This window comes from Apteryx rowi, unplaced genomic scaffold (assembly GCF_003343035.1).
Source record: "Apteryx rowi isolate R43461 unplaced genomic scaffold, aptRow1 scaffold_29, whole genome shotgun sequence".
Classification (NCBI taxonomy): Eukaryota; Metazoa; Chordata; class Aves; order Apterygiformes; family Apterygidae; genus Apteryx; species Apteryx rowi.
This window is the reverse complement of record NW_020449307.1, coordinates 3,645,638-3,671,750: the sequence shown is the minus strand read 5'-3', so window position 1 is coordinate 3,671,750 and position 26,113 is coordinate 3,645,638. Positions and strand designations below refer to the sequence as shown.

The 26,113-nt window shown below is 39.5% G+C and overlaps 1 protein-coding gene across 1 annotated transcript in view; it reads left to right on the top strand.

Moving 5' to 3' along the window:
- Positions 1 to 328: 328 nt before the first annotated feature.
- DIP2C (disco interacting protein 2 homolog C) overlaps positions 329 to 26,113 on the top strand; it is a 328,359-nt gene continuing 302,574 nt past the window's right edge. The window contains exon 1 of the mRNA XM_026069254.1: positions 329 to 413. Within this exon, the coding sequence (XP_025925039.1) occupies positions 329 to 413 (85 nt within the window). The remainder of the gene's footprint in view (positions 414 to 26,113) is intronic.

The window sequence follows — 26,113 nt, the reverse complement described above, 5'->3', positions numbered from 1 at the left end:
CGCGGGCGGGCGGCGGGAGCAGCCATGGCGGGGCCCCGCTGAAGGAAGCGGCGAGGGAGGAGGAGGAGGAGGAGGAGAGGAGAGGGGAGGCGAGGCGAGGCGAGGCGAGGCGAGACCGCCGCATTCCCTCCCTCCCTCCCTCCGCGCCCCGTGCCCGCGCGCGGACTCCCCGCCCGCCCGCCTCCCTCCTTTATGCCCCGCTGAGCCCGCGCGGAGGACTTCGGCATCCGCCGCGGCGCCGCCGTCGTCCCTCTCCCCTGTCTGCCGCGAACAAAGGGGGAGCGAGGGGCAGCGCGAGGAGGGGGGAGCCCGCCGCCGCGGCGCGAGCATGGCGGACCGCAGCCTCGAGAGCATGTCGCTGCCGCTGGAGGTGAGAGCGCGGCTGGCCGAGCTGGAGCTGGAGTTATCCGAGGGTAAGTCGGCAGGCGGCGGGCCCCGGCCCCGGCCGTTGGCGGCGGCCGTTGGCTCGCGCGGGCGGTGGCGGTTGGCGCGCGGCGGTGACAGTTGAACGGCCGGCCCCCCCCGGCCCCCCGGGCTCGGCGGGGCGCCGCCGGCCGGGCCGTCTGTGCCGGCGTGTGACAGCGCGGCGGAGCCGCGGAGGCAGCCCCGGACCGGCTCCCTCCCCCCTCCGCCCTGTGGCGCTGGGCGAGGAATCTTCTGCATTTCTAGTTTCTCGGGAAACCGGTGTCTTTCTAAACCAGGTTGCTTTTGTGCTCTCCCCGATTCCCCATGGCGTCCGCGGCCTCTTCTGTTTTTCCTTTCGCCCTTCCACCCCCCAGCCACCTTTCCGTAAGGCTCTGCAGAAACTCACGCATGAATTTTTTGTTCTACCTGTAAATTCCTCCTCTTCGTGCCGCCGCGGCGCTGGCGGAGGTGGGAGAGGGGCTTTGGCAGCAGGGCTTGCCGCTCCAGTGTTGCATGTTTTATTACGGAAGATGGAAAAATCTTTAGGGTTGGCTTGCAGGGATTCCTGTCCTGCCAAGAAAATGCAGTTTTGCAGAAATCTGCCGTATACCTTGGTGCAAAAAAGCTATTTGACTGTATCGAGGGACTTGCCGTGAAGTCCACGCATCGGGATCAATGTGTAAATCAGCTGCAACAAAACACTCGCTGATAAGGTTATTTTAAAAAATGCTAGTTAGGTCTCGTAGAGGAAACTGTTTTTTTTATTGCGTTTTTTTCCCCTTATTTAATTGAAAGCTGGTGGTGATTTTCTTGGCTTGGTTTATTTTGATGCTTCGCTGGTTCTCAGCTTGGGTAAGCTCTCCTGCCACCTCATATTGTTGTTCCTGTGCTGGGGAGGATGAGCAGGAGACGGAGCCCTCCCTGCTGGCCTCAGCCCGTCTCCAGCTCCCCGTTTCGATCTGTGTCAGCTCTGGTCGAGGAATGAGATGCACGGAACGATTATTGCCTRTCAGGGTCTCTCGCTGACTGGGATTGAGTGCCCAGTGTCATCAGCTTTAGCCACGATTTTAGTGTGTGAGATGTAATCTGTTCCTCCCAGAGGAAGAGGGTAGGGAGTATTTATATATCTTGATGCTAGAGTTGTCTGTTTCCTGAAGTACAGATGTACTGTTAGCTGGTCTCTCCCTCTCCGCTTTCCTTAAATGAAAAAAATATATATTAATGTTCATCTACCACTGACTGGCTATAACACTTAACATGAAGAGGGCAACTGACCCACTGTGTCCCAAATTAGTTGTTGAATTGTAGGCTATATCGAGCTGGCTTTCTCTCTGCCTCTCTGTCTTTCTGTCTTTTTGTAACGGTTTGTAAGGGCTCCCAGCCAGAAAGTAAAATGCGCTCAAGCCAGTTTCATCAGCAGGGAGGAGCTGATGTTGACATTGTATTTTTCTTTTAACGCTTTCATGGTGAAGAGGAGAACGAGCTACTGGGATTGCTGCTGGCTCTTATTGCTATTCCTCTCCTCCCATCACCCTCCCAGTGCCCTGAAATCCTGAAATAAGAAAAGTTAAATATGATATTGCCTTACTACGATGTACTGTCCATTCATTGGCYCTTATCTGCGGTGACAGGGGATTGGAGGAAGAACTGTTTGTATCATAGTATACGTAACACTCACTTTATGTAGAAAATGCTTTTGGTGTGTATGCACATTATTGTCTATTCACCAACAAGATAGTAATTAAAACATGTTAGTAAGTGCTTGCAAAAGACCAAAATCAAACTAACTTAGATCTCCAGTCAGAAGTATGCTAATTCAGTGTGCTAAAGCTGTAATACACTTTTATGGTACAGTTTCTGTTGCTGTAAGCATAATCCAAGAAGACGCTGAGGAAGTAGGATGTGGTTTGCAACTGGACATCTGTATCTGCACTGTTGTAACTTCCCTGGAGCTAGAGCTGGAATGAATTTAGTACGCTGACAATATCTTCCCTCTGTGCCACTGACATTACACCCAGTAGACAGTATGGCCAGTGTTTTCTGACTGTAGCAGCCTGAATGAAGATAGGTTGGAACTGGGAGGTGGGTGAAGAAAGGGTCAGCATCTTTGTTTCAGTGTCTTCCCCCAAGCCGCTCCTGATGTGCTCTCAGTTAAGTAAACTGCAGTGCTCAGTGGCTGAGAAAATTAAGTCATTCACTTACTAAAGCTCCTAATTTTAGGCACCTCTCTTGCAACTTCTGGCCTATTTCCAAAACTAATTGCTACATACGGTAGGATCAGTAGTTTGTAAAGTTTTGTTGTGCTATAGAAGACTGGTCTTACTCTGACCATATTAACTCTGAATTAAATGGTTTTCAAGGCAAGTTTATGCATTTCTAGGCCTGAACCTGTAGCACATTATGCATGTGCTTAACTTCGTCATAAGCCAGTCTACTGGTTTCAATGGAGTATATTCACTGTGATATGCTTAAGCATGTGCATAAATATTTGCAGGACTCAGGTCTTGGTGTGTTACGCTTATGATGTTATGATGTCTCTACTGCCTTCCTGAATCTGGAAACTACTGAAGTGTAAGGCAGTAGATAAGCAACTGCTTGCTTAAACATGTGCTTTTGTCTCATGGATAACTTTGCAAGGTGACTACTTTAAGTTGTGCCCCTGTTTAAGTGCTTTCCTGAATCAAACTTGCTAGGAAGATGTTTTTCAAATGCTGAATGCCTGAAATGTTTTGTTGCTTTGTGACTGTGTCTTTTTCAATTCTGCTACCTCTGAATGCTGTGGGTCTTACAGCTCTCATGTGTACCAGAGCAATCTAGTCCTGTCCTTCCGAAGACTTTCTGGGCAGCATGGGGACACCTGAAAGAAAGTTGCTGCATTGTGGAAAAGAGAGAGGAACACTGGCAAGATTGTTGCAGCTTGATTCCTAGGCTGTGAACTAAAGATAACTAGGTACTGCAGATGTATTGTATGATAGTGCTGGTGCAATCCATGCAATGCATCTTGAAACCTTGCATAAAATCACTGGTGTCCATGTGTCCAGACAAATACTGCTGTGCCACTAGCACAGTGGACATTGTGTGGATGTTGTAATTAGAGTCTTTGCTGGTAGTCATTATCTATTTAAATTTGGCCACGATATTTTTTTCCCTGGCAGCCAAACTCTGATTTCCTTGTTGAGCTGTGCACCAGGTGTAGTCTCAGTCACAGCAGTGATACCGACAGAATAATCTCAGGAACTGGCTGCTGGACAGGTAGCACGTGCTTTGTAGATGATAAGGCAAACCATGTTAGAGTGCCTTTTGTGTGAGCGGTTAGGCAGTTCTGCTTTTTGCTTTAGAGGGAAGGAGAGCCCGTCTTAAAGGTGTTTACTTTGTGTTCTGCTAAGTTTGTTTCTGTGGCAATTCTAACCCATTCTTTATTTGTGGGCAAGCCACATGCCTTTTACATCCCTTTTATTGTGGTCTTAATGTGCTCTTTTGATTTTAACATAGCTGTTTAAAATGTACTATGGATGCAAATTCAGATAACCATTTCAGGTTTTGGTAGTTTCATTTTTATGATTAAGAAGTTGAAGATCAGTCAGAGTCAGAAATGTTTACCAGTGTCCTCAGTGCATGTGCCTGTAGCCTACCCCATGTCAGAGGGTGAACTATGTAGGTAGCGTGGCTTGTTGTAGGTAGTTTGAGCTCTGAAAATAACTTTCACGTTTATGTATTGATGTGTAATTTTATGTTCAGCTTAAGGCATCAATAGCACACTTCATGATGATGTTTTCACTTCATTTTGGGAGGGGGAAATGTTTCTGTGTTTCTCAGAACATAGAGAAGCATCAACAACTTAAATTCTGTAGCAATATTTGAGGTAAGTTGTGGAATTTTCCTTATCTAGCCGAATATTCTCAAGACGTTTGTTTTGCTTTGTGTGAGTGTATGTGTCTGATGCTGGCACGTTACATGTGTGTTCTTTGACACTCCGTAGTAGTTTCCACTGGGTGTACTGATGATTGTGTTGCTGAAAACTGTAGTCCTTCTAGGCTGATGCAATCAACATGTCACTCTGCAGTAGTTGTTCTTTAGGGCTGTTTTAGAATTTTATGAGGCTTTAGTTTTCTAACTATGTATAAAATTGTACTGGGTGGAATTAGATGAATCATCTTGTTTTTTAGTATAGCTTGGGGGTTGTTAACTGAAGAACTGATTTAATAAAAACAAGAGTCTTGAGATGTGTTCTCTTATTAAAAAATTGTAATTCTACAGGCCCTTCATTCTTAAAAACATTTAAGAATTAAAAAAGTCCCCCAAATACTTTTTTCATTTTTCCCTCAATTTAAGGGTATACAAGGTTATGTTGCCCTTCCAATTATTTCCTGAATCAAAATTAATTAGGAAAAGATGCTCTAAATATCTTCCAATATTTTACTGAAGTGTCAGATAACATAGCAGGAACACTTAAGAACCACAGACACCGCATGGAAAATGTGAAAAACATCCTGTTCAGAAACTGTTCTCCCTGTATTCCATACTCTACTTTCAGTCTCCCTCATTTATGAGGCTTAGCAGGTCTTTTTGAGTCTGAACTTTCCTCCAAAGAGCACTTTCTGAAAAGCATCAGCAGATCTTTCATGAATGGTTGCTTTTTCCCAAAGGCAGTGGACGTACACTCAGCAAATTAGTTTGGTCCCCAGCTTTAGTTATATCTACTCGCCTGATTATATTCACTTGATATTGTTTGGGTTGATTGGGTCATTGTTTGGCCAGGTTTCTTATTCCATTAGCTATAAGTTCTGTCTTTTGCTGGTGTCTCTTACTCTACAATGCCTCCTTCTGAAAGAGCAAATAAGGACCTTGTCCAGTAGAATAATACCATCAGCAAAATTGCCCAAACTTCCAGAAGGAAGATGTGGCTGGCAGCCTCTTGCATGGAGACCAATACCGGTAGATCTGCATATCTGGATGTACTCGTTGGATTGGGGCCAGAAAGCTGTAGTTAGCTCCTATAGTTATTATTTCTGCGTAACGTTTGCCAGGTGACTCTACACCCATGGAGAGGTTACAAAGTGTGAAAATTTCAATAACTACCACACCTCTGTGATTTGAGACACAAAGTCATCCTTTCATTTCACTCCTTAAGAGATAGTGCTCCACTTAGCAAGTGAGCATAACCTGCACAAAGGCAAAGTGTTAATACCTTTTGAGCTTAGCTAAAAAATGAACTAAGAAATTTGCTGCTTGCATTTGCTTCTTGTTTTTTTGAGCCTTTAGGGCACGCTGGCTCATGTTTTCAGTTCTCTCTCTGGCAGAGAGAAGACTTACTCAAAACACATAAAGCTGAAATTTTCACCTAAGTATATGCAAGATCTAAGGCTTTAAGAAAATATACCAAATATCATGAAAGTTATGATAAAATCGGGAGTGCTGGACACAGGAACTTTTCTTTCTCTGTAAGATGAAGCTCCACTCATCAGCTGTTTTGTTTGTTGGATGGTGCTCAAGTTGGAGAGGGAGARTTGCTTCATTATTTTAAAAACAGGTTGAATTCACTCATGAGTTARTAGGAATTTGCTTTTTAAAGCAATGGCATCTGAGCTCTCTTTTATTATTTGGACCTACTTGATTTTACTCTGATATTTGGACTTAAGGAATTTACTGGATATAATGTCAAGGTTCTCAGTCACTCATGCAGGTGATTGTAATGCCTTGTAAAGTAAACTATGCAAATCTCCAGGATGTTCCCAAAACAGCTGTCCTGAAGGCATGCTGTAAATATACCTTGCAAGCTGATGTTGAGCAGCATTGATGCCCAAGGGTTACACTTAATAGATCATTCAGATGATCTTTACTGTATTACACAACAGAGATACTCTAACAACTTTTCCCAAGGATGTGTGAAAATTGCCAATGGGGTGTCAGTTTTATAGGCAAAGCAGGCGGTAAGAAATGTATTTATAACAAGGACACACATTGTGAGGAGCTGCCCTTTCCAGCTTCAGGGAATGTCTATCTCTGATTATGCTGCACAGTGCAAAGAGCAGAAGCTTAGCACTGCTTTTCCTTGCCAAACCAACAACTCGACATATACTCATGGTTGTGAGTCAACATGCTGTTTTTCTCCTAGGATATTGACCTGCCTATGTTATTCCATGATAAGAGAAATGCTGTCATTTAGATTCAAATAGTCTTTATTCTAGCAACCCAAATATTCTTTCATACCGAAGAAATACAGGTTTAGCACATCTCTTTCTTTTGCGTTTAATTTTTGTCAGGAAAAAATACTTTCATGCTATATAAAAGGCAGATATAATAAACTAATTTTTGATACAGGATTTGGATTGGGTGTGGAGAGCAATAGAAAGATCAGTGTTTCTCTAAAGGGACATCAATAGACGCCTTTAGATTTTCATAGCTCGGAATGGATGCTTGTGGTGTGATACAGAGAATCCTAAATGTACCATATCTCTTCTATACTTAAAAGCTCATTGACTGCATTTTAATTTTTTAAGAGGCTATTTGTATAAAGCGTCAAGCAGGACATATAATTTTTTTTTAAATAACTGCTTTAATTCCCCAGCAACTGTCAGACAAGATGACTCACTGCAGTATAAGAATTCACCACAGCACATAACGGGTTTGACACAAACTCTTAATCCTTGTAAAATTATGCATGTATATTTCCCTACCTTCTCAGTGGATGAGATTCATTTTTGCCAAAGTCCTGATGATCTGTTCTGCCTTTTCTCCTCCCCCACCTCCCTTTTTTTTTTTTCTTGAAAACCTATTTGCAGTCAGTAGTCATCGAGCTGAGTGGTCTGGATGCAGCAGTCTTTTCTAGGCTTGTTAACAGCATTTTCTAATTGTTTAGAATGGTCACCGTATCTTTCTTTGACTGTGGTATTTGTGGGGCATTTCCAAACCATAGTAGTTCTCTGCAGAGTCATTTCTAGTCTTTCCCTGTGTTAGTAAGGTAAATACATGCTAAAAAAATGGATCTGGTTTCATTTGACTCTGCTTGGTGGAATGCATCAGGGCATTGCTCATTTTAGGCCTGTGTAAATCAATCAAGTTTTTACAGTAATCCTAGGGCTTCTAATTGCTAGCTCCAGTATTATTTATCACTCAGGTTAAATATAACTTTAAAACAAATATAAAACATATTGTGGGCCGTCATGGTTTTTCTGCAATAAAGAACAAAAGATAGGAATACTCAGAGCAATTCACCTTGAGACAGAGATGCTTAGGAGACCACGGATACTGCTTTGGGTTGGATTCTCTGGCAGCAGAAGAGGAGGCTCACAAAGAATAGTGCTCAAGCCTTGTGGAGCTTTTCAGAGCAGCCGGGGCATGGCACTGGAGAGATGGAAGAAAGCATGCCATGCTGATTGTACTAGTCTGCCGAGAGCAGAGGAAAACAGAACCCCTCAGCTGCTTGCATTTGGCAGTTTGATAGGCATAGTCTATTTGGGATCTAACCCGCAATGCTCAGAGCAGTGTTAAGTGCATGGGTGTGGAAACGGTCACATTATTTTATAGTAGAAGTTAATACTGAAAGGTACATGATAGCTGTTCTCAATGACCTCTTTTTAAGAATATTATGTTTTAAGTAGTTGGAAGACTCTAGAAAGGAAGAATTGTTACAAAGTGTCTTATGTTGTTAGCTTGAAAAGGAAGGAAGTATTTCCTTTGACTTTCAAAGGTGTTGTTTGATTTCCAAAGACTGGATTGGACCATTCGTAGGCCACCTTTTAGGACATTTTAGGTAGCGCTTGCTTTTAATTGTAAGGTTGGGTCTACAGGCTGGTGGCAGTTGAGGGGAAGAAGGGATTCTTAGAATATTGTCTGCTTATTATGGAAATAAAAAAGGATATTGGGACCTGTGTTTGGTCCTATTGCCATCTGGATCCAAAAACCATACCTCCACATTAACCATGATATCAAAATTTCTTCATTCAAATCTTGGCCTGATTTGTATATATGATTAAAATATCAAAAAATATTTTGCAAATCTGGTAGGAGTTCAGAAGCCAGGAAAATGTTTCTAAGCAAACTCCATGACAAATATGGAAGTGTAAGTAATGGAGCATGGTGTTTCACTGGTAGGCTGGTGGTTGAAAGTCTGCCTAGACTAGTAAAGGTTTAAAGGATTTTTTGATTGGCTTAGAGACACGAATGAAGTGTACTGACAGTCTTTTTCCTAGCGTGCAGATGTCAGTGTGTCCATAAACAGCCCGGCAAAATAAAGAGGCCCTAGCAACCATCTTTTCAAAGAAAGCAGGCCTGGAGGCACCCTGTGGCTGAACTGTCCCCTCCCTGTGGCCCCTCCAGATAAAGTTAAACAATATTAGCTGGATGATTACAGGGCTTATGTCTATTGCATCTATTACCATTTAATGAAAAATAGACAAAAGTGGTCTTCATGATTCTAGTATCTTGTTCCATTAACAGTTCCGAAATTTTACAGATACAGTTTCCTTTGGAAATCCGTCTACTCTGTAACTATGGTTTAATATGATTACATACCTTGAAGATCATAGCAAATAACAAAACTTAAACTTTTTTTTGTGAGGATACCTTGAGTCATATGAAGTCAGATTTTTCATTGTTGTAATTGCAAGGAGAGTGAACAAAATCTAGAATTTTGCATGCTTCTCCTTTCCTTGTTGAAAGAAATGTGATTCAAATAATGGGATAATAATTTTGATGGATGCCTGAGCAAATAAAATGATGGCATTGTGGTGACGTGTGAGCAGTTAAGCTTTGGTAAAGAATCTTAAATTGGAAATTGCATTTCAAATTCTAGACTTCTTTGACAGATGCCTGAGGATGAACAAACAACAATTATCTAGTGAAACAGTAAAATGCAGAAATGGCCGTATTCTTTTCTTACTGATGTCAATGGCAAAACCTTCTGCTGAATTCTCGGGGAGAGGCCAGTTTTACTTGCCATATTTGTTTAGTCTGAAAGAATGAACACATCATTTTGAAGATGGCATAAGTTTTTCTAAGTGTTGTGAAATGAGGGGTTAAATTTTTAGGAAAAAATAAAAAGTACTGTTGGGCTGTTGGAGTGATTCTTACTGCTAAGAGGGAAAATAACATATTGGCGATATTATTTATTGGTTTTACTTTTAATCAGCTCAATATTGTGATAGAAAATGTTGGTTTGTTGTGAAGATCACAACAGTGGGGCCAGCAGGAATTCAGTTTCTTGATTTTTTTTTTTTTTTCCCCCTGATATAAAAAAAAAATCTTGCAGTTTATGTTTATGAATTTTATACTGCTACTGCATTTGACACATTGTAGTCACAAGGTTTTATCTGTGTCTCTTACCAGCTCTGACTTTGGTGATATGAGTATGCACCACATTGCATTCACTGCAGACTTTGGAGAATTTGTCAGAGCAATTCAGAAAACAACTGTAGGGGTTTCCAAGAGTAGAGGCATGGACATTGGGATTAAAGCAGTCCTAATCAGTGTTGCTAACCAGGAGAAAGTTGGAGAGGTTGTTTAGGTTATTTGGCAAACCTTATGTTGGGGAAGGAAGAATATTTTCTGATAGTGGGAAGTGGACTGGATGGCTTGCTTAAAAAAAAAAAAATTAACCGAAACTAGTAAACTTGATAGGATGGTTGTCTTTGAGAAATAATGAATGTAAGAAGAATGTGCCTGTAGCTAGGTAAACCACTGACTCTACCCTTGACCAGAAGTGTACAGATTTAAGTGTGATGAGTCCTTCTACAGTATTTGATGAGTGTTTTAGTCCAGTATTATGATCTATATTATCCTAGTAACCTGAAAAAACACTACAACAGTTGAGAATTTCAGCTTTAATTTGCTTTCATTAGTTTACTAGTGATCACTTAGTATTTACTTGTAGTAGCCATTTTCTTTTAAATCAGTATTGAACACCTTAAGGATCTACATACATTACAGTTTGAGAGGATATCAAATAGTTGCTCTGATAATACTGGTTTCAGTTCTTACTACTCACATATTTACCTGTAGCTTAAGTGACTCTGGATAAGCATGAAGTGGCAGATCAATAAGAAATATTTTTAAAAGCTCCCTAAGTATTTATTATATGTAGCTAGATCACTGGCTTTTACATGCAGGTATTGCCCTTAATAATTTAGATGAAGAATAAGAAAGCACTCACTTCTGAAAATTAGTCCTTCATGCATCCTGTTCCTTAATACTTCAGGGAGGTGAAGTCAGTGCTCAACAATGACATAAGCTGGAGCAGGTGTACATTTTTGCTGATTTAGTTGTGTATTTAATTTTGACTTTTATACAGTACAAATGCATCTTGGGTGGGTTTTTTTATTCAGTTAACTGAATAGATCTGTAATTATTGTTTCTTTCTTTCCCCTTTAGTGTTTCTTCAGTTTTTATTATTTTTAATTCTGCATGTAAGTGATTTTGGTGCGCTCCCAGTCGATGCTTTCTTGGTATACTAAGTTACAGCTAATTAGTAGTCCCTACTTTATTCTGAAGGCAAAACTGTTCTCATCGAAAGGTTTTGTCAAGATGGCTTTTCTTTGCTCTGATGTCTTTGCTTTTGCTTCACTAGCCAGTCTGGGTAACTTGGATTTATTCTCTTGCTTTGTGACAGTGAAAGGTATAGAAGCACTAAAAGCATATCTCTGTCTTTGTGCTGCTGTTAGAGGGTCTGTGAACACTGTCTGTTTATTCTGAGTATCACAAAGCTGGTATCTCTGGCCTCCTGAGGCAAGCACTTCTGGAGCACAGTAAAAGGGTAAGACAGTCCTCTCCTTCTGAGCAGTATAGAGCCTGTGTATAGAGAGAACATATTCCTTTGTTTGCAGCAGAAGTATGAAATTTCCTTTTGCTTAGCACAGAAACTCTTTTTCTTCTTGAGCACAGTGATGCCTCAGCCAGTATTGTCTGTTGATGGTGCTTCTTAGGAAGACTAGAGCTGGCGAGTCTGATATTTTCCATCAGCTTTGCAGGTCAGCCTCSTAACAGTTTGTGGTTCCACAAAGGATGCTGTGAGGCTGACTAGGGTGATTGGGGTCACCTTGTGGAAAGCTAGTGAAGGGTGTGTGTGGGGAATTCCTTGAGGCAGAAAAAGGCAGAATGCTGTTAAATTTTTATCTTTGACTATTGGATCTTTTAGAGTTGTCTGGCAAATTCTGTTCTTGCCTGTATTCAGTTACTTAGTCCATCATAATTTTCCCTCCATAGTATACTTTTAGAAAAACAGCTATGAGAAGACTTGGGCCGTTTCTCTTCAGTGCTGGTTTCTCTGTCATTCTGAGAGGGATCTGAGCCGGTTCATGCAGCAGCTCCTAATAGCTGCACTATTTGTACTATCCAAGAAATATGCTGGGCTCTTTTCTATCCCAGAGGTTATGTAAGTGACCACACTATCTCTGAAGCTTAAAGAATTTCAATTTGAAGTCCTCTTGTTGTGTAATGCTGTTTGTCATTTGTAGGTGGTGATCTGGTTTTGGCTGACATGCAGAATGCTTTTCTATGTATTTTGAAAGGTAAATATCATCTGCAGTGTTTTGGCAGACCTTAATCAGGTCTACTACATGTYATACAAAATGTCAAATTACATGTGTACATTGATTTGTATGAACTTTGACTGTTCATTATTGTAATTGGTTAATTCGGGCAAATAATGAATGTAATTTCAGATTTAACTTCCTCTATCATCCCAGTCATTCTGCTTCAGGATATACTAGAAATAACTTTAGACTTCATATGCCAGCTTGTTCCTATGAGTTTTTTTAGGACTGAAGCAAGCTGAATACCTTAAGACTACATTAAGACTACTGAGGAGAAGCCAACTCTTCTTTAGACAAGCGTCCCTTAATTTTAAATTTACACTGATTCTTTTACAAGGATTTTTGAATCCCAAAGTACCCCTTTCTGACAAACCATTACTTTTTTGATCAGATTTATGATGCTGTTCCTCCAGTGACAGAATTGTGCTTTAAATGTATTTTATTTTTACTGTTTGGGTTTCTCCTTGACTTTTCCCACAAATATCTGTTTACTCTGCATGTGCATGTGTATTTCAAATATGAAATGTTTCAGGGTGCATTTTAACTATTGTTCTTTGTTCCTATTTATTCTGAGGTGGGAAAGGCTGTAAGGAATGAAAAAGATTGTCGGCATTTTTAACATGAAGAGCTTCGTGATCTGAGCTTTAGGCTCCTCTTTTACCTTTGTCATAGGTAACTCTAGAACATCGCTCTAACTCTGAGGCCCAAAGAAGTATCTTCCTGGACTTTTCCCTTGATATAAGGTAGTTTTGCTAGTGGGGCCTTTGTGCAAAGTAATGGTTTGAAAATGGTAGCTGGTAGGTGCTGTGTGATTGTCTGTTATTTAATAGTAAAACTTGCTGTGCATCATTGTAAAAAAAAAAAAAAGCTTGCTATCTATTTGGGAACATGTATATGTTAGAGCTAAGTGAGAGAATAAAGCATCTAAGTAACCTTATCCTTCTGAAACATAGTAGCATCTGTTTTTCTCCAGACTCCTTTTTAAAATATTGTGTGACTGTTGTCATGGATGGGGTCACCACCGTCATCTTAAATAGTTTCTGGATTCCTCTCTTGAACCTAGCAAGGAAGATAAAAGCAGTCACGCTTCCCGGAATTTGGCCCATAGGAGATTACAGTAGGAGTTACAATAAAATTACAATAGGGATTACAATAACAGGTGGTAATTGAAATCTCCCAAAAATAGAACTATGGCATTGCTCTCAATGTAAAGGCTGAAGTTTATTTTCCAGGGACTTAAATAAGGAAAATGCATAAGAGTCTTGCCAAAAGCTATTCCTGTATTTATTTTTCACTCAGGATGAAGCTCAGTTCACCTAAAAATAAATGACAGAATTATGCTGGCATCAAGACTGCACTATTGGTGTACTTCTGTTTAAAGCTATGTCTGTGAATAATTAAAAACAATCTTTGATATATAAGAATCTATGGCAGAGCCTATGATGGAAATACACAAACTGACAGGTTCCCCCCTTTCCCCTTCCCTGAATATGGACCCCATTCATGACTGGGAAACCAGTCTGTATCTAGAGGACTTTTTACCAGTTTGCTAGGAGCAACTAGTGATCAGAAAAGCTCTAAGGCACTCCTGGTGCACTCTGAAAGGTGATATGTGTTTGGTGTTACCTCTTTCTGAGTGAGAGAGAAAGAGAGAGCCAGTCTGTGATATTTCTTTTGCTTTCATTTCTTTTTCCTTCTCCTTACCCCTCTCTCTGCTCTTTTCCTATTCTCTCATTGTATTCTCTGATCTCTGGGACTTTTCTCCAAAGGAGCCTTGCTCTAGTATGGTGGCTTGCTGTAAGTCAGTCATCCTTGATGATTGCATTTCAGTTCCCTGAGCAAAATTCCCCTTTTGTCTGTCTTTCCACTAGTCCTCTTAGACTTATGTGTGAGATCATGGTTTAAATAATTCAAATTGTCCTCTTTTGCCATAGCCATTTTCTTTGTTTTCCCATGTGAAAGAATGCTCCTGAGACATGTCAGACCAACATGCTGAAAACTGCAGTCTTTTATTCTTAAGTTGATTTAAAACAAATTCTTGTCTTTGAGTAACAATTTCATTAACTATATGAAACTCAAAGACTGTATGAACTCTAGCTGAGGTATATGTGTTCTGCTAATCATGCTTGAGATTTGCCTTTTTTGTTATAGCTGTTTAGTTCCACTTTATCATGTCTGCTTAGAAACAAATTAGGATATTCTCCATTCAGTGTGAGGCATTTGTGGAGAAAGGTGCATCTTAAATTTCTTAGAATCTGATCTGAAAGTATGTTATGCCATTTTTCTTCTATATAAAAGTGCATTTCTGTCAATAATACTCCCATTCAGTCTTTCATTTTGTTATTGACCTGAAACCTACACTACACAAAAATACAGCTTATGTAGCCTAAAATTGTACAGGAACTTCTTTCAAGAGCAGGCAATGCTTTCTACTTGATGAAAGCTATGTAAATTGTTCAGACATAAAACGTGGATTAGAAACTATATCTTCAAATCATCTTTGCATATTTATGAGTACACCTGTTATATAAGCAGTGGAAAGTGCTGAAATTCATCCTGTCCTGTGGCACGGTTAGCAGGGTGAAAAAAACCAAGATCATTTCTCAGTTTAAGTCTTTTAAATCCAAAGTGGAGCCTTATCTGCCTAATAGCCTAATACCGGGGAAAGGTACAGTTTGTGTTCAGTAGGGCTGTATTCATGTGGCTGTCAGCGGTTGAATTACAGCTCTGAGTTCTATATAAAGATTCTTACTTCCACCCTGCCCATTTCCTAACACTGTCATTTAACATAATATGTAGTGTGCTGTATGGCTGTAATACAGCTCTGAAATACTGAAATGTGTCTCCTTTCATGTTTTTATTTAAAAAGAAGAAACAAAGGGCTGCCTTCTTGGCTTGTATAAACTTCCTTGCTCTATTGCGTTCAGTGCCAGCTAAGACTGAGTCATGTTACTTGCACACATACTGAGGTATGGCCCGCGTTCAGGAGAAGAGTTTGGAGCTTGTATAATTGCTGTATCCTACACCTCTGCTCTATTCAGTGCAAGTGTTTTGCCCAGATTAGACTCTGATGTTATTTGAGTACCCACAAAATGAGAATCCATGGGGAGCCTGACTTGCAACAACAGTACCGAGGGTGTAATCACATGATGTTGGATGAAGCTGGCTTTTGGAAGACCTATCCATTGTCCCTGTGCCTTGCTACTGTTTTCTGGTGGATTATCATTTCAGTGATGCTTGGAATTTAAAAGACAAAAGAAAAGAAACAAGAAGAAGATCTTGCTTTTTTGCAAGAATATTTTTTTCTTGTAGCTTTTTAAAGTTGGATCAGTTTAGCAATTTGGTACATCATGCAGCATCRTAAATAACTGCATCCTACTGCGGATATGGATGTGAACAGCATGGGTGGAGAAAGAGATGGATGCAGTGGGAAGAGACGTTTGTGTAGAAACATCTTAAGCATCCTTGCTGCTGAATAAAATGTTTTATGTAACTACAACCCAAGATTTCTGCCCTTTCACTAATATGTAATTTGCACTTCTCAGCCCAGTACATTACTCCTGGATTTCACCCTGTGTGTTTCTTGGAATGACATGTGCAAGTTTCTTCTATGGTATATTCAGTGCCTGCTATCAATGGATCCTCAGCTGAGTGATTTTGAAAATCAGTTTGTTCGAATAGTTATAAAAGCTGATTTTAAGTATGAAAGTATCTTGAATTTTGATGAGATCTTTTATTATTTTTATTGAAACCTGTATTGAGATTTACACACAACTGCAAATCATGCACTTACGTATCCCATATTTTTTCAGTGTTTCATATCATGAATGCAATAATGAATCCTCCTGACTAAGCTAGAGAGCACTCATCAGGTACTTTGGCACTGTAGAACCACACACAGTAAAATCTTATGAAAGCTGCTATGTGGCTTTGGTCCTCAGTTGAACRTTTAGCCTCAAACTGTTAATTCTTTTCCAGCCACCAGGCTCTCTATTATTTTCTATAAAGAGTGAAGTCCAAAGAGAACTGTATTATATTTTTGGATTGTATTTTTGGGTATGAGCACAGCTTTTAAATACGATGTAAGAACTTCAGCATCCACGTGGTCCGACTATTCAGTGAGCAGCTGGACATGGCTTTTGCAAAGGAAGGTTATGTAGAGTATGGCCCCAATTCAGCAAAGCATTTTAAGCATGTGCTTCAGTCTCATTGATACTGCCAGTTTAGCTTAAACCAAATTGTCACAGATGGAGTGAGCATATCTGTCCCCTGCACGGAAAAAACAAATCTTTCATTTTCATTGCTTGCTTAAAAAAGGGAGTCAGTATTAACCAAGGGATCAACCTTCTTTCTTTCAGATTACTGTCTGAAAAGGTTAGGGATCTTAAAAGTCTTATTTATTTTTTAATGTTACTCCACTATATATTTAGCATTGTCCAGTCATTAGGTGAAGAACAACAGAACTGCCTATATCTGGTTCTCATTTTGTATGTTTTCCCTGTTCTTTATTGAATTCTTATATTTAAAAAATTTGGGGTGATGGCATTCTCTATTTCCGTAGTATGAACAGAGGTCCTCAGACTTAGCTTGCTCCTGTACCACAGGAGAGAATTGTCTCCCCACACTTTGTCTGTCTGTCTGTTTGTTTTGAAAAGCAACTACTTCTCCTATGCAGGTGAAGACACATTGGCAGACAATGTGCAGCTGGATGCCAGGCTGTGTTTGGGCACAGGAGGAGGCATTCAGCTTTCTGAACGGCATATGCTGTCTGAAGAAGTGTTTTCTGTTGCCTTCAGGGAAAAAACAGTGGACCAGTGTATTTTGGGAACCATTTGGAGTAGGTTGAGTAACTCTAGCAATAGAGTAAGAACAAACTCTGCTTTTATTTTCAGCAGTTTTCAAGAGTGAGTAGAAAACTCATGGCAAAACAGAAGTGTTTAAATAGCCTGATTGCAAGTGGCAGAGAATGAAAATATTTGATTCCAAGACCTGAAATCAGGAGTGAAAATTCTGCACAGTGGGGTAAAATGGTAATCCTAGGTTTCAGATGAGCAGGAAAGGAATGTGTAAAATCTTAAGATATCTGAGAATCCTCATTAAAAATTAGGCCAGCCAGATATCAAAGAGAGAATCTACTTTTATTTTCATAGGATGCTGAGCATTGGCATAATAATATAATAAATTCTTTGGTGAAGGATACATTTGCTATGCTTGTGGTGAGTTGTCAGAAGCTACACAGTATAGAAGGAGGCCTCCTGTCTGCAGTCACAGGCATGCCATCACTGTAAAAGCCCAAGGCTTTGGGCTTCCAGTGCACACAGGTTGTGCTCAAGATACCTGGTCTGTTTGGACAACTAGTAAGGACATGAGGCATCGCAGCAATTGCTCTTCCTCCTAAATAAARGGAGACCAAGACACCCAATTTTTTTGGAAAAGTTTTTGAATCTATGAGTATAATCTGTTTATCTTTATCTTTTGCTGCCAGGTGCCAGGACAGGAAGAGGGAGAAGAAACAGGGAAGCAAGAGCAAGGCTGGAGCAATTCCTGGTTTTAGAATGGCCTCAACAAATATTGTTCATAGGCCAACTGTAATCACCAGCCAAAGACAAAAGTGCTTATCTCCTATTTTCCGGGGCTGAGTCTGCAACCTGAGTCTGCAACTCAGGCATGGAAAATTTAGCTCTAACTGGGTAGTTTTCTAAAGACTGTATTTCAGCCATTCTTTTAWGGGAGAAAAAGGAGTTTGAGGGATGGGTAAGAAGATTTCTTTTTTTTTTTTCTTTCTGAATTTTTAAAATATCAAAGAGAGGAGGCTGGAGAAGCTAACTGGTAGGTATCCCTTCATCCTTTCTGACACTGTGGGGCAAAGGCATACATCATATCCATTTTAGGAGTTAATGTATTGCTGTAATTAACATATGGAATAAAAGATGCTATTCAGGATTACAGAACACAATTACGACTTGTTTTGCATTTTTATGTTCGTCTTCCTTTTACCATCCATCTTCTTGTTCTCTTCAGTGTACTTGTGATCTACCTAACTTGGTCTGAAGCATCGCTGTTTTCCTGCTGAGTTTCTTTTCCTTCATTAGCCTGTATGAAAATTTAGCAGCAGAAGGATCAGGGTACTCTTGTAATATCCTGCATTTACTGTATTTTGGTCCTCCATTATTGTGTTCATAAGTGCTGAACAGCAAAGACAATTTTTGGATTGCTTGTGCAGTAAAAGGAATGCTCTGCAAAACCTAGTACGATAGTCTTGCTTGTACTTGCTATTATGGTGCGAGGAGGGCAAGAAGTTATTATAGGTAATCTCTTTCTGTCACTATGGTGGAATGACTAAAATATAGACATAAAAACATAACTGGACAAGGACTATATAGTCCATATAAAAGCTAGTAGCTTGGTTAAATGTGATATATTTGAGAAACTAAAAATTAACCTGAGGCAACAATTTGTTTTAAATGATATTTAAGGAAATTGCTTTTTAAATTCTAAAAATCGGGTAGTCCACAAACTTCATTATTTTATGCAGCATGTATGTGTGTGTAGGCATACTTAAAGATGTAAAGGAAGGAATATGCATACAGGGAAGATGGGGAAGATGTAAACCCACGCACTGACTCCTCAGGAACAAATCTTCCCACTGAAGGGAATGTTATCTGAAGAAGCAGCTCCCTTAGAGATAGACACCCACAAGTTACCCACATTCTGAGTCACAGATTCTTTCTCAGCTTTGTGGATCAGATGTAAAAGCCCCTTCCCCACCGTGCTTCCAATTCCTTAAATAACTGCTAAGGTCAAGAAGGACAAGGGACAGATCACTGTCACCAGGAGGCCTTTTAAATCAAAACAGTGTGTCGGTTTCTTGACATTCAGTCTCAACTGTCTGGCCCAAGAAGATAATTCTAATCCTATTTTATTTATTTCTTCTCTGTAGTGTTTTGGCTTTTATACTGCTTCACACCCCTTCTAATGAGTCACCAGAGCTTTTGTTGTGAAACTGACTTGACAAATATCTTCATTGCAGTCGGTTTGTGGTGTGTACGTTCCTGCTCGGTCACATGCGCTCAGTTACCCGCTGCGGCTGCTGAATTTGCAGCAAGGTCTTTTGGCTCTGAACAATTAACCGTAATAACACTCGGTACATCAAAATACATAGTGAATAAAATAAAACTATACTGTATATGTCTCAAGGCTTATTTTAACACAGTGATCTGGATCATGCCTTCCAGTTGCAGTATTTGATGATCTCTGTAGGGGCACTTTGTTACAAAATGGCCTGGCTCCCACTGAACCAAATTTAAAACTGGAGCAAATTCAGACCCTTATAATTGGCTGGGAAAATAATGAAAGAAGGAAGATTGGTTTGGCAGACAGGGACACGGATACTCAGAAAGTCTTTGAACATGAGTAAAACAGCTTTGAAATCCAAAGCTGACTCAAAGACTTCTCAGCAGTGTTAGGTAAAACTGAACCATAGGAGAGGTGAATGCTGCTTCTGGAAGAGATTCATTCCTCTGTCACTGGAATACCTGCTGAACTCTACGTGCTCAAACCTCCCTGTCAGTGACAGAAGCAGAGTTTGCTTTTCAGGGCCTTAGCATAGGCAAAGTAGACAGTAGGGCCACAGTGGTTTTACCATGTGAAGCAGTGGCTGCACAGACAGCGGCTGAATTGGCTGATGTCTAGGGCCAGGTCTGTTGAAAGGTCTCTACATGAACATATGCCCCTAAAGCTATGTCTTCATCATCATGYAAATAGGTGCTACAGCATATAAATTACGGCATATTTATTCACCAGACATGAGCAGTGATTTTTCACCCTGATATTTCTGGCATTCATAGGTTGATAGTTGTTCCGTTTGAGTTTTTCTTTCAAGTCAGATGAAATCCTTATGTCTGCTAATCTCAGAAAATGTGTTATAGAAGTTCTCCCAGTAAGTCCTACCTCAGGCCTAATATCCTGTGGATGAACTAGAGTGTTTGTCAGATGACAATCCTTTCCTGTGCTGGGGAAAAACTGTACTTTTTTTTCAGCTTGATGTTCTCTAGTGGTGATTCATCCTCATGTCTTAGAAAAGTCTCTTATGTTTAGAAAACTAATATTGCATGTGGCTTCTTAAAAAAGTGTTAGCTTTGGACATGAAGTTATCTATTATTGTCAAAGCTGAGGTTATTATAACTTAGTATATTGAAGTTGGACTCCGTTATACTCTAAGAAGTGGAATTGCTACTGTGGGAGTATTGTGCAACCACTTAAAGCCAAGAGCAAGTACTTTCTCTGTAGTCTGTATTTCTTTCTCTGTAGTCTATTTTAAAGGACTATGGGACATTTTATTGTGGACTTGTCCTGTGAAAAGCTGACTGAACTGGTAATTGCAGTATGACATATCATAAATGATATTTATCAGAATACTGTTGTGAAATTGTGCAACTGCAGATTATATTATTTGCTTATAGAAGTGTGTAGGTACATAAATACAGTTGCATGGGACAAATTGTTTTTATTATAGGCTTAAGTCATATTGAAGCCGATTTGAACTGAAACATGCAGTTAAAAATGGGCATATGCTTAGGGCATGGTTAAGGACTCTGCTGACTGGGGATGGATTACGGATCCTGAGCTAGAAGAAGAAAGGCATGTGAAAAAGAAAAGATACCTGAAAAATCCTAAAACAGGTAAACTGATGGCATGAGGGCTTCCATGTGAAGAAGACCAAGGCAGTATGAGGTGTCTGAGCCATCCTGGGAGAGTGTACTGTATCCGTTGTTTCCAGTTGCAATAGTGCTGAGGTGGCCATGAAACCTGCTTATGCAGCTATTTTTTAGCACCATGATCTTTCCAGTATTGACGTGGTATTGAGTTCTTCAGCTTCAAATACTTTCACATCTGGAATAATTTTAGAGGTGTTTTTTAATAATCTAAACAGTATTTAATTATAATACTGTAATACTGTACACTACAAGAGAAGTCCTAAAGAAGGAACAAACATGAAGGTCCTTTAAATTTTTTTTTCTTTTCTTGGGCTAAGTTTTCCCATTTTTAAAGCTGGATAAATAGTATTCTGGATGTAGTTGTAACTTTTTAAAATGTTCTTTTAATAGACAGGAACTGCAGTCTTGGAAACACATGGTTTGTCTTATTCCCTCTTGCCTTTTTTTTTAATCTGGCACTGACAATGAAGGAAAAAGAGTAATAATCTCCAGTGGACAACAGGAAAAATCTGAAGTTGGAATGTTTTAGTAATGAAGCAACAAGCATCTGTTCTTCAGCACCAAAAGCTTAGTTTATCTTCAGATGAATTCTGCTGTTCATGTGGGGATCCCTCACGGTGGCATTGCTCCCAGCTGTCTGCACTGTCCCTTTGCTTGTGGGTGAAACTGAGGCAACAAAAGATGTGTTCTGGTACCTAGCTGCATGAGTTCAGTCCTATACATTAACTAATACTGTGATTAATATGCAGGACTGTGAATCGAAGGACCTGGTGGCACACATTCACTTCTACCACCTTTGCTGTGGGGACAGTGACTTTCACAGCTGCATTCAGAGGGGAATGGTGACAGCTGAATCCCAGCAAGAATGAGAACATGTTTCTGCAAAAAGAGACCAAAAAAGATGCAACTGAACTGGGAATGTCTAGCTTGGTGTCCCAAGATACTTATTTGACCCTCCACTCAGTATTTCAGGGACTTTAAAGCCCATCTCTGGTTTACAGATGATTTTGGTGGTTATTTTTAATAATACTAGGAAAAATATGGTGGATCTTTCAGAGTCAATTGTGGTTGTTTAACACAAGCTTTTCGTGCCTCAGAAACATTTATCATTCTCATAGCTTTTAGGTGTTCTTCTATTAAAAAAAAAAACGAAGCAACCCCCTCCTTGCCACTCCCCATTTGGGTTAGGACTGGACTGAAGATAATGAAGCATAGTCCAGACCTATGCTTACAGGCTATCATTTTAGCTAGAATCTCAGCTCTATTGTTTATTTTTTTTAATCAAATGTCCACATCAGTCAGAAGTAAAAGATTAGCATCTAAATTCCTTAGAACACGTTCTCCACAATTTCTCATACTTAAGATCTGGTATGTCAGATAACAGCGTTCAGTGTTTGATCCCTTTCCTGCATAGGCTATTTATTTTTCTTTTTTATTATTGCTTGTAAAAGTAGCATCTGAAACTCTAAGGCCTCATCAATACTAGCATTAAAAAAACAAACGAGGGCCAGGGACTATTTTCTGGTCCTGTGATTGAGTGGCGCAGCCTGGCTCACATGGATGTGTCTAAACTTTTTTGCAGCATATGGTCATGTCCGAACTACCTACTGTGAGCAGTCTGTGATACGTACTATTCCCTGAACTGTGTCTGGGCATTATCTGGGACAGTGCTAGTCGTCGTGGGCCAAAACTGTGCCAGAGAGAGTGCTAACTGCTAAACAGAGTTGTGGGTCAGTGCTTGACCCTGTGCCCTGGCCCAGTTTTAGTTCCCAGCATAGAGACAGTCTGGGTATCTCAGCCGTGAATAGATGTTTGTTTTTTAAGGAAACAACACAGCAAAAGCCCCCAAACAGAAGCTTTTCCTAAGTGAAAGAAAGTCAATGGAAGAATGTAAGTAAGCCTCAATACTGGCACACGCTACATGCATGCAATGCCCGTTGCCATTCTTCTTTCGTAACTGGTGAGTAAATAGAGCACTTGCATTCCCTAGAAATGATCTATTTAACAAAAGCATAAGAAAATGATATAAGGAATACTGTCCTGAGACGTGGAGTATAAATTTCAGGCGTTGGCACTCTGTGAAAGAAAAGGAGGCAACCTCAAACAAAGTGTTACTGCAGTCTCTGAGGAGTAAGTACTTGGTGGTGCCAGCTCCGAGTTTGTGAGCACGGGCAGATGGTGACTTAGCGTAAAGACGGCCACTTGGCTTCCTTATGGGAAGAGGTTAGTGAGAAGCAGGAAGAAGAAATACAACAGAAAAATAGTTTCCAGATTTTAAGTGTTTGTTTCAATCAGAGATGCTAATAAATCTTTTTCTAAGTTTTGACATTCTGTATTTTGGTCAAATCCATTTTTTCTATGAGCTGATATCATCACTGGATTTACCATGCAGTTTCGGAACTATTGCTTTAGATTGCATCATAGTGTTAAAACTGTTCGCTTTTAACCCAGAATGACTTTCTTAGAACAGTGAGCAGATGACCCTATTTAACCAAATCATATCAGTCTTAAACGATGTAACCAGCAGAAACAAAAGCGAGCTGGAGGAAGCTGTGACTTCAGTGGATACTTTTTTTTGGAAAGTAGAGTTTTGTGTTTATTTTTAGCATGGGTATTTCCAAAGGTTTGGGAATATAGCAGAAAGGGGTGGGGTATGGAAGAGTATTGATTAAAAAATGCTGTTCTTTTCTCTCTTCTTCCTGATTTGTATTTCCCTTTTTTCCTCTTTTCATGTCTTTGAAAATACATAAATCAAGTCACTTAAATGCATATTCTCTCACGTGCTGTTGAGGTATTTTTCAATGTCATTAGGCTTTATAATTTATATTAATGTACAAGGGTGGCTTATAGCAAAAATTAACAGCCAACCAGACCCTTGTGGGTTGTTTGAAAATGTCATGTTTAAAAAAAAACAACAACACAAACCTTCACAAAAAGCTTAAGGCAATTCAACTGTTGCGATACTGTTTACAAATTACAAAGCAAACTGGGGATTATTATAGTACAGAATTATATGCACAAAATAAGGAGACTGAACTGAAAACTGAACACATACTTGGAATAAAAAAAAAATAGCAATTGCAACTGCACATCCTTGGGCAGGATTGTTTCAAAACCAAATACATACGGTTTATATGAAGTAAAAACCTTGTTCTCTTGCATTCATTTTTCTTGCCCTTTTTTACACCCGTCTAATCATACTAATTTCAGAGTGGCAACAGAATATCTATCCAAGTATCTTAGTACCTGTCCAGGCAGGTCACCTGGATATCAAACTGGTTGTATACTTTATCTCTAAACTATGAAATTATGGTGAAATTATGCTCAGAGGAAAGAATTTGAGTGAGAGATATGACTAACAATGTTGATTTGCCACCAGGAAGGTAGAGAGTCTTATTTACAACAGTTTTAAATGAAACAGGCAGAATTATTAATCAATGACAGTAATTGCTGTCATAGAAAGATGCAGCAATTTTCTTTGAGAAATTATTTAGAGAAGTCTTTTAAACTAAGACAAAAGTAATTATGTTAACATTTGTGGAAATTTAAAATATTTCTCATCTCATAACACTCATATTCTTCTGTCTTAGTTTGTGTCCATGAAGGTGACTCCACTTGGCATCAGAATAATTGGTTCCCAGCTACTGATGACACAGAGAATTTCTAATTTCCGAAATTACTTTGGGACTAGCATTTTGAATATTGCTGTATTTTCAGTAAGAACGAAAAAGGAAGGGATAAATACAGTCTTAAAAGTCAAGGTATGTTTGGCGTCTTCCTGAGAGGATTATTATAACCACATACTGTTTCTTCCTTTCATTAACAGTGACATGATTTGAGAAGTTGCCCATTTATGAGCTTAAGTTCACCCACGATCAGGCAGCACTTAAGCACATGTTTAAGTGTTGTCCTGTATAATGGTGCTTTTTCTGAATCAAGGCATTTCTGTCTCATCAAACACAGACTGTACTCTGTTCACTGTAGGTTATTGTGGTGGCCGGGGTGTTTTGGGGAACATGAATAACAACACAGAATTTTTCAGTATTCTCACTCACTTGTTTGTGTTTAGAGTGATAAGTCTTTTCTGCTTGTCTTAGCAAAAAAAGATCAGTAGAAGAATTTAACTGGTTTACATTCTTATCCTGAATTTATATGATTTTGCTGTATTAATCTAGCTCCATTTGCTCGTTCAGTCTCTATATAGAAGACTGTATTTTTGGCTCTCTTTCGTCTTTTAAATGGATGCCACTTACTGCAACAATGTGCTTAATGGAGTCTAATTCTGTGATCTGCAGTTTTTGTGTTTTATTATTGTTATTAATGTGTGGTTTCAGGATTCTAGATATTTGTTTTGTTTTTATGGATTGTTATTTATTTTTCATTTTACAAAGCAAGCTATAAAGTTAGTGTTTAAGTATATTCTGCCAAAGACTCATGTGAGTTTTTTTTATATTCAGTTGAGTGACAAACTAATCAGCCTATAAGTGTACAATATCCTTTTTTTTTAATGATCCCATCCCCTGATGGGTTTGGTTTCCTCTCATGCATTTTAATGATATCATGCCATATCTGCAAATATTATTGTGCCACATATATATATATGCATGAACTGGCTAAAGTTTACTCCAGGTATACAAAAGTGATGCTGCAGTACAAGAATAGCGGCTTCAAAATGTCTTTGAAGCAGTGGCACCTTCAAGGACAGTGTGTGCTCTGATACTTGTTTGGTGTTTCTCATTAGTTTTTAGCAGTGTCCATGTGCGTATCAATCTGAAACGAGAAAAGTAAGCCTGGCTGTGATGCTGGAAATGTAAACTAGGCAATTGGTACTAACATACATACAGACAAGATGGTCAGATTATATAATTCCAAATTTCATTGTTAAATCATTTAAGTCTTGCTGAGGAATGTTCCCACCCCATGTTAATTTTCAGTGGACRGTGTTTCTTTCTGTGTGTGAAATAGTGCATTGTGTTGCAGAAGACAGTACTACACAGTATCAAGACAGAAATATATAAGAAAAATATAATGTGTTGTATAATATATAATTTATATATTTTTTATATATAATAYAATGTGTTGTATAAGAAGTAAAATGTGTTGTTCCACATTCACATTTCCAAACTTGGTCTGGGCAACATTATCTTCCATTGAGTTTATTAGGTAAAGATCTGATGTAACATGATTTCCTATCATCTCCTTCCTATGTCAGTAGATCTTTGAAATCTTATGGTCTTACCTTCTGTGTTACTATTTTCCTTCCTGTATAGATTACTACTTAGGGCATATGCACGAAATAAATGAAGCTGTGCCTTAGCTACACTGACTGCAACAAGATTAGTTGTCTGTGTAGACACGCAGGTATGTATGTGTTTAACTGGTAGTGTTTTGATGTAAAAAGTATCAAAACTATTCTTGAATTTTGTGGAACAGCATTATGCCTATGCCTTGAGCACAAACGTT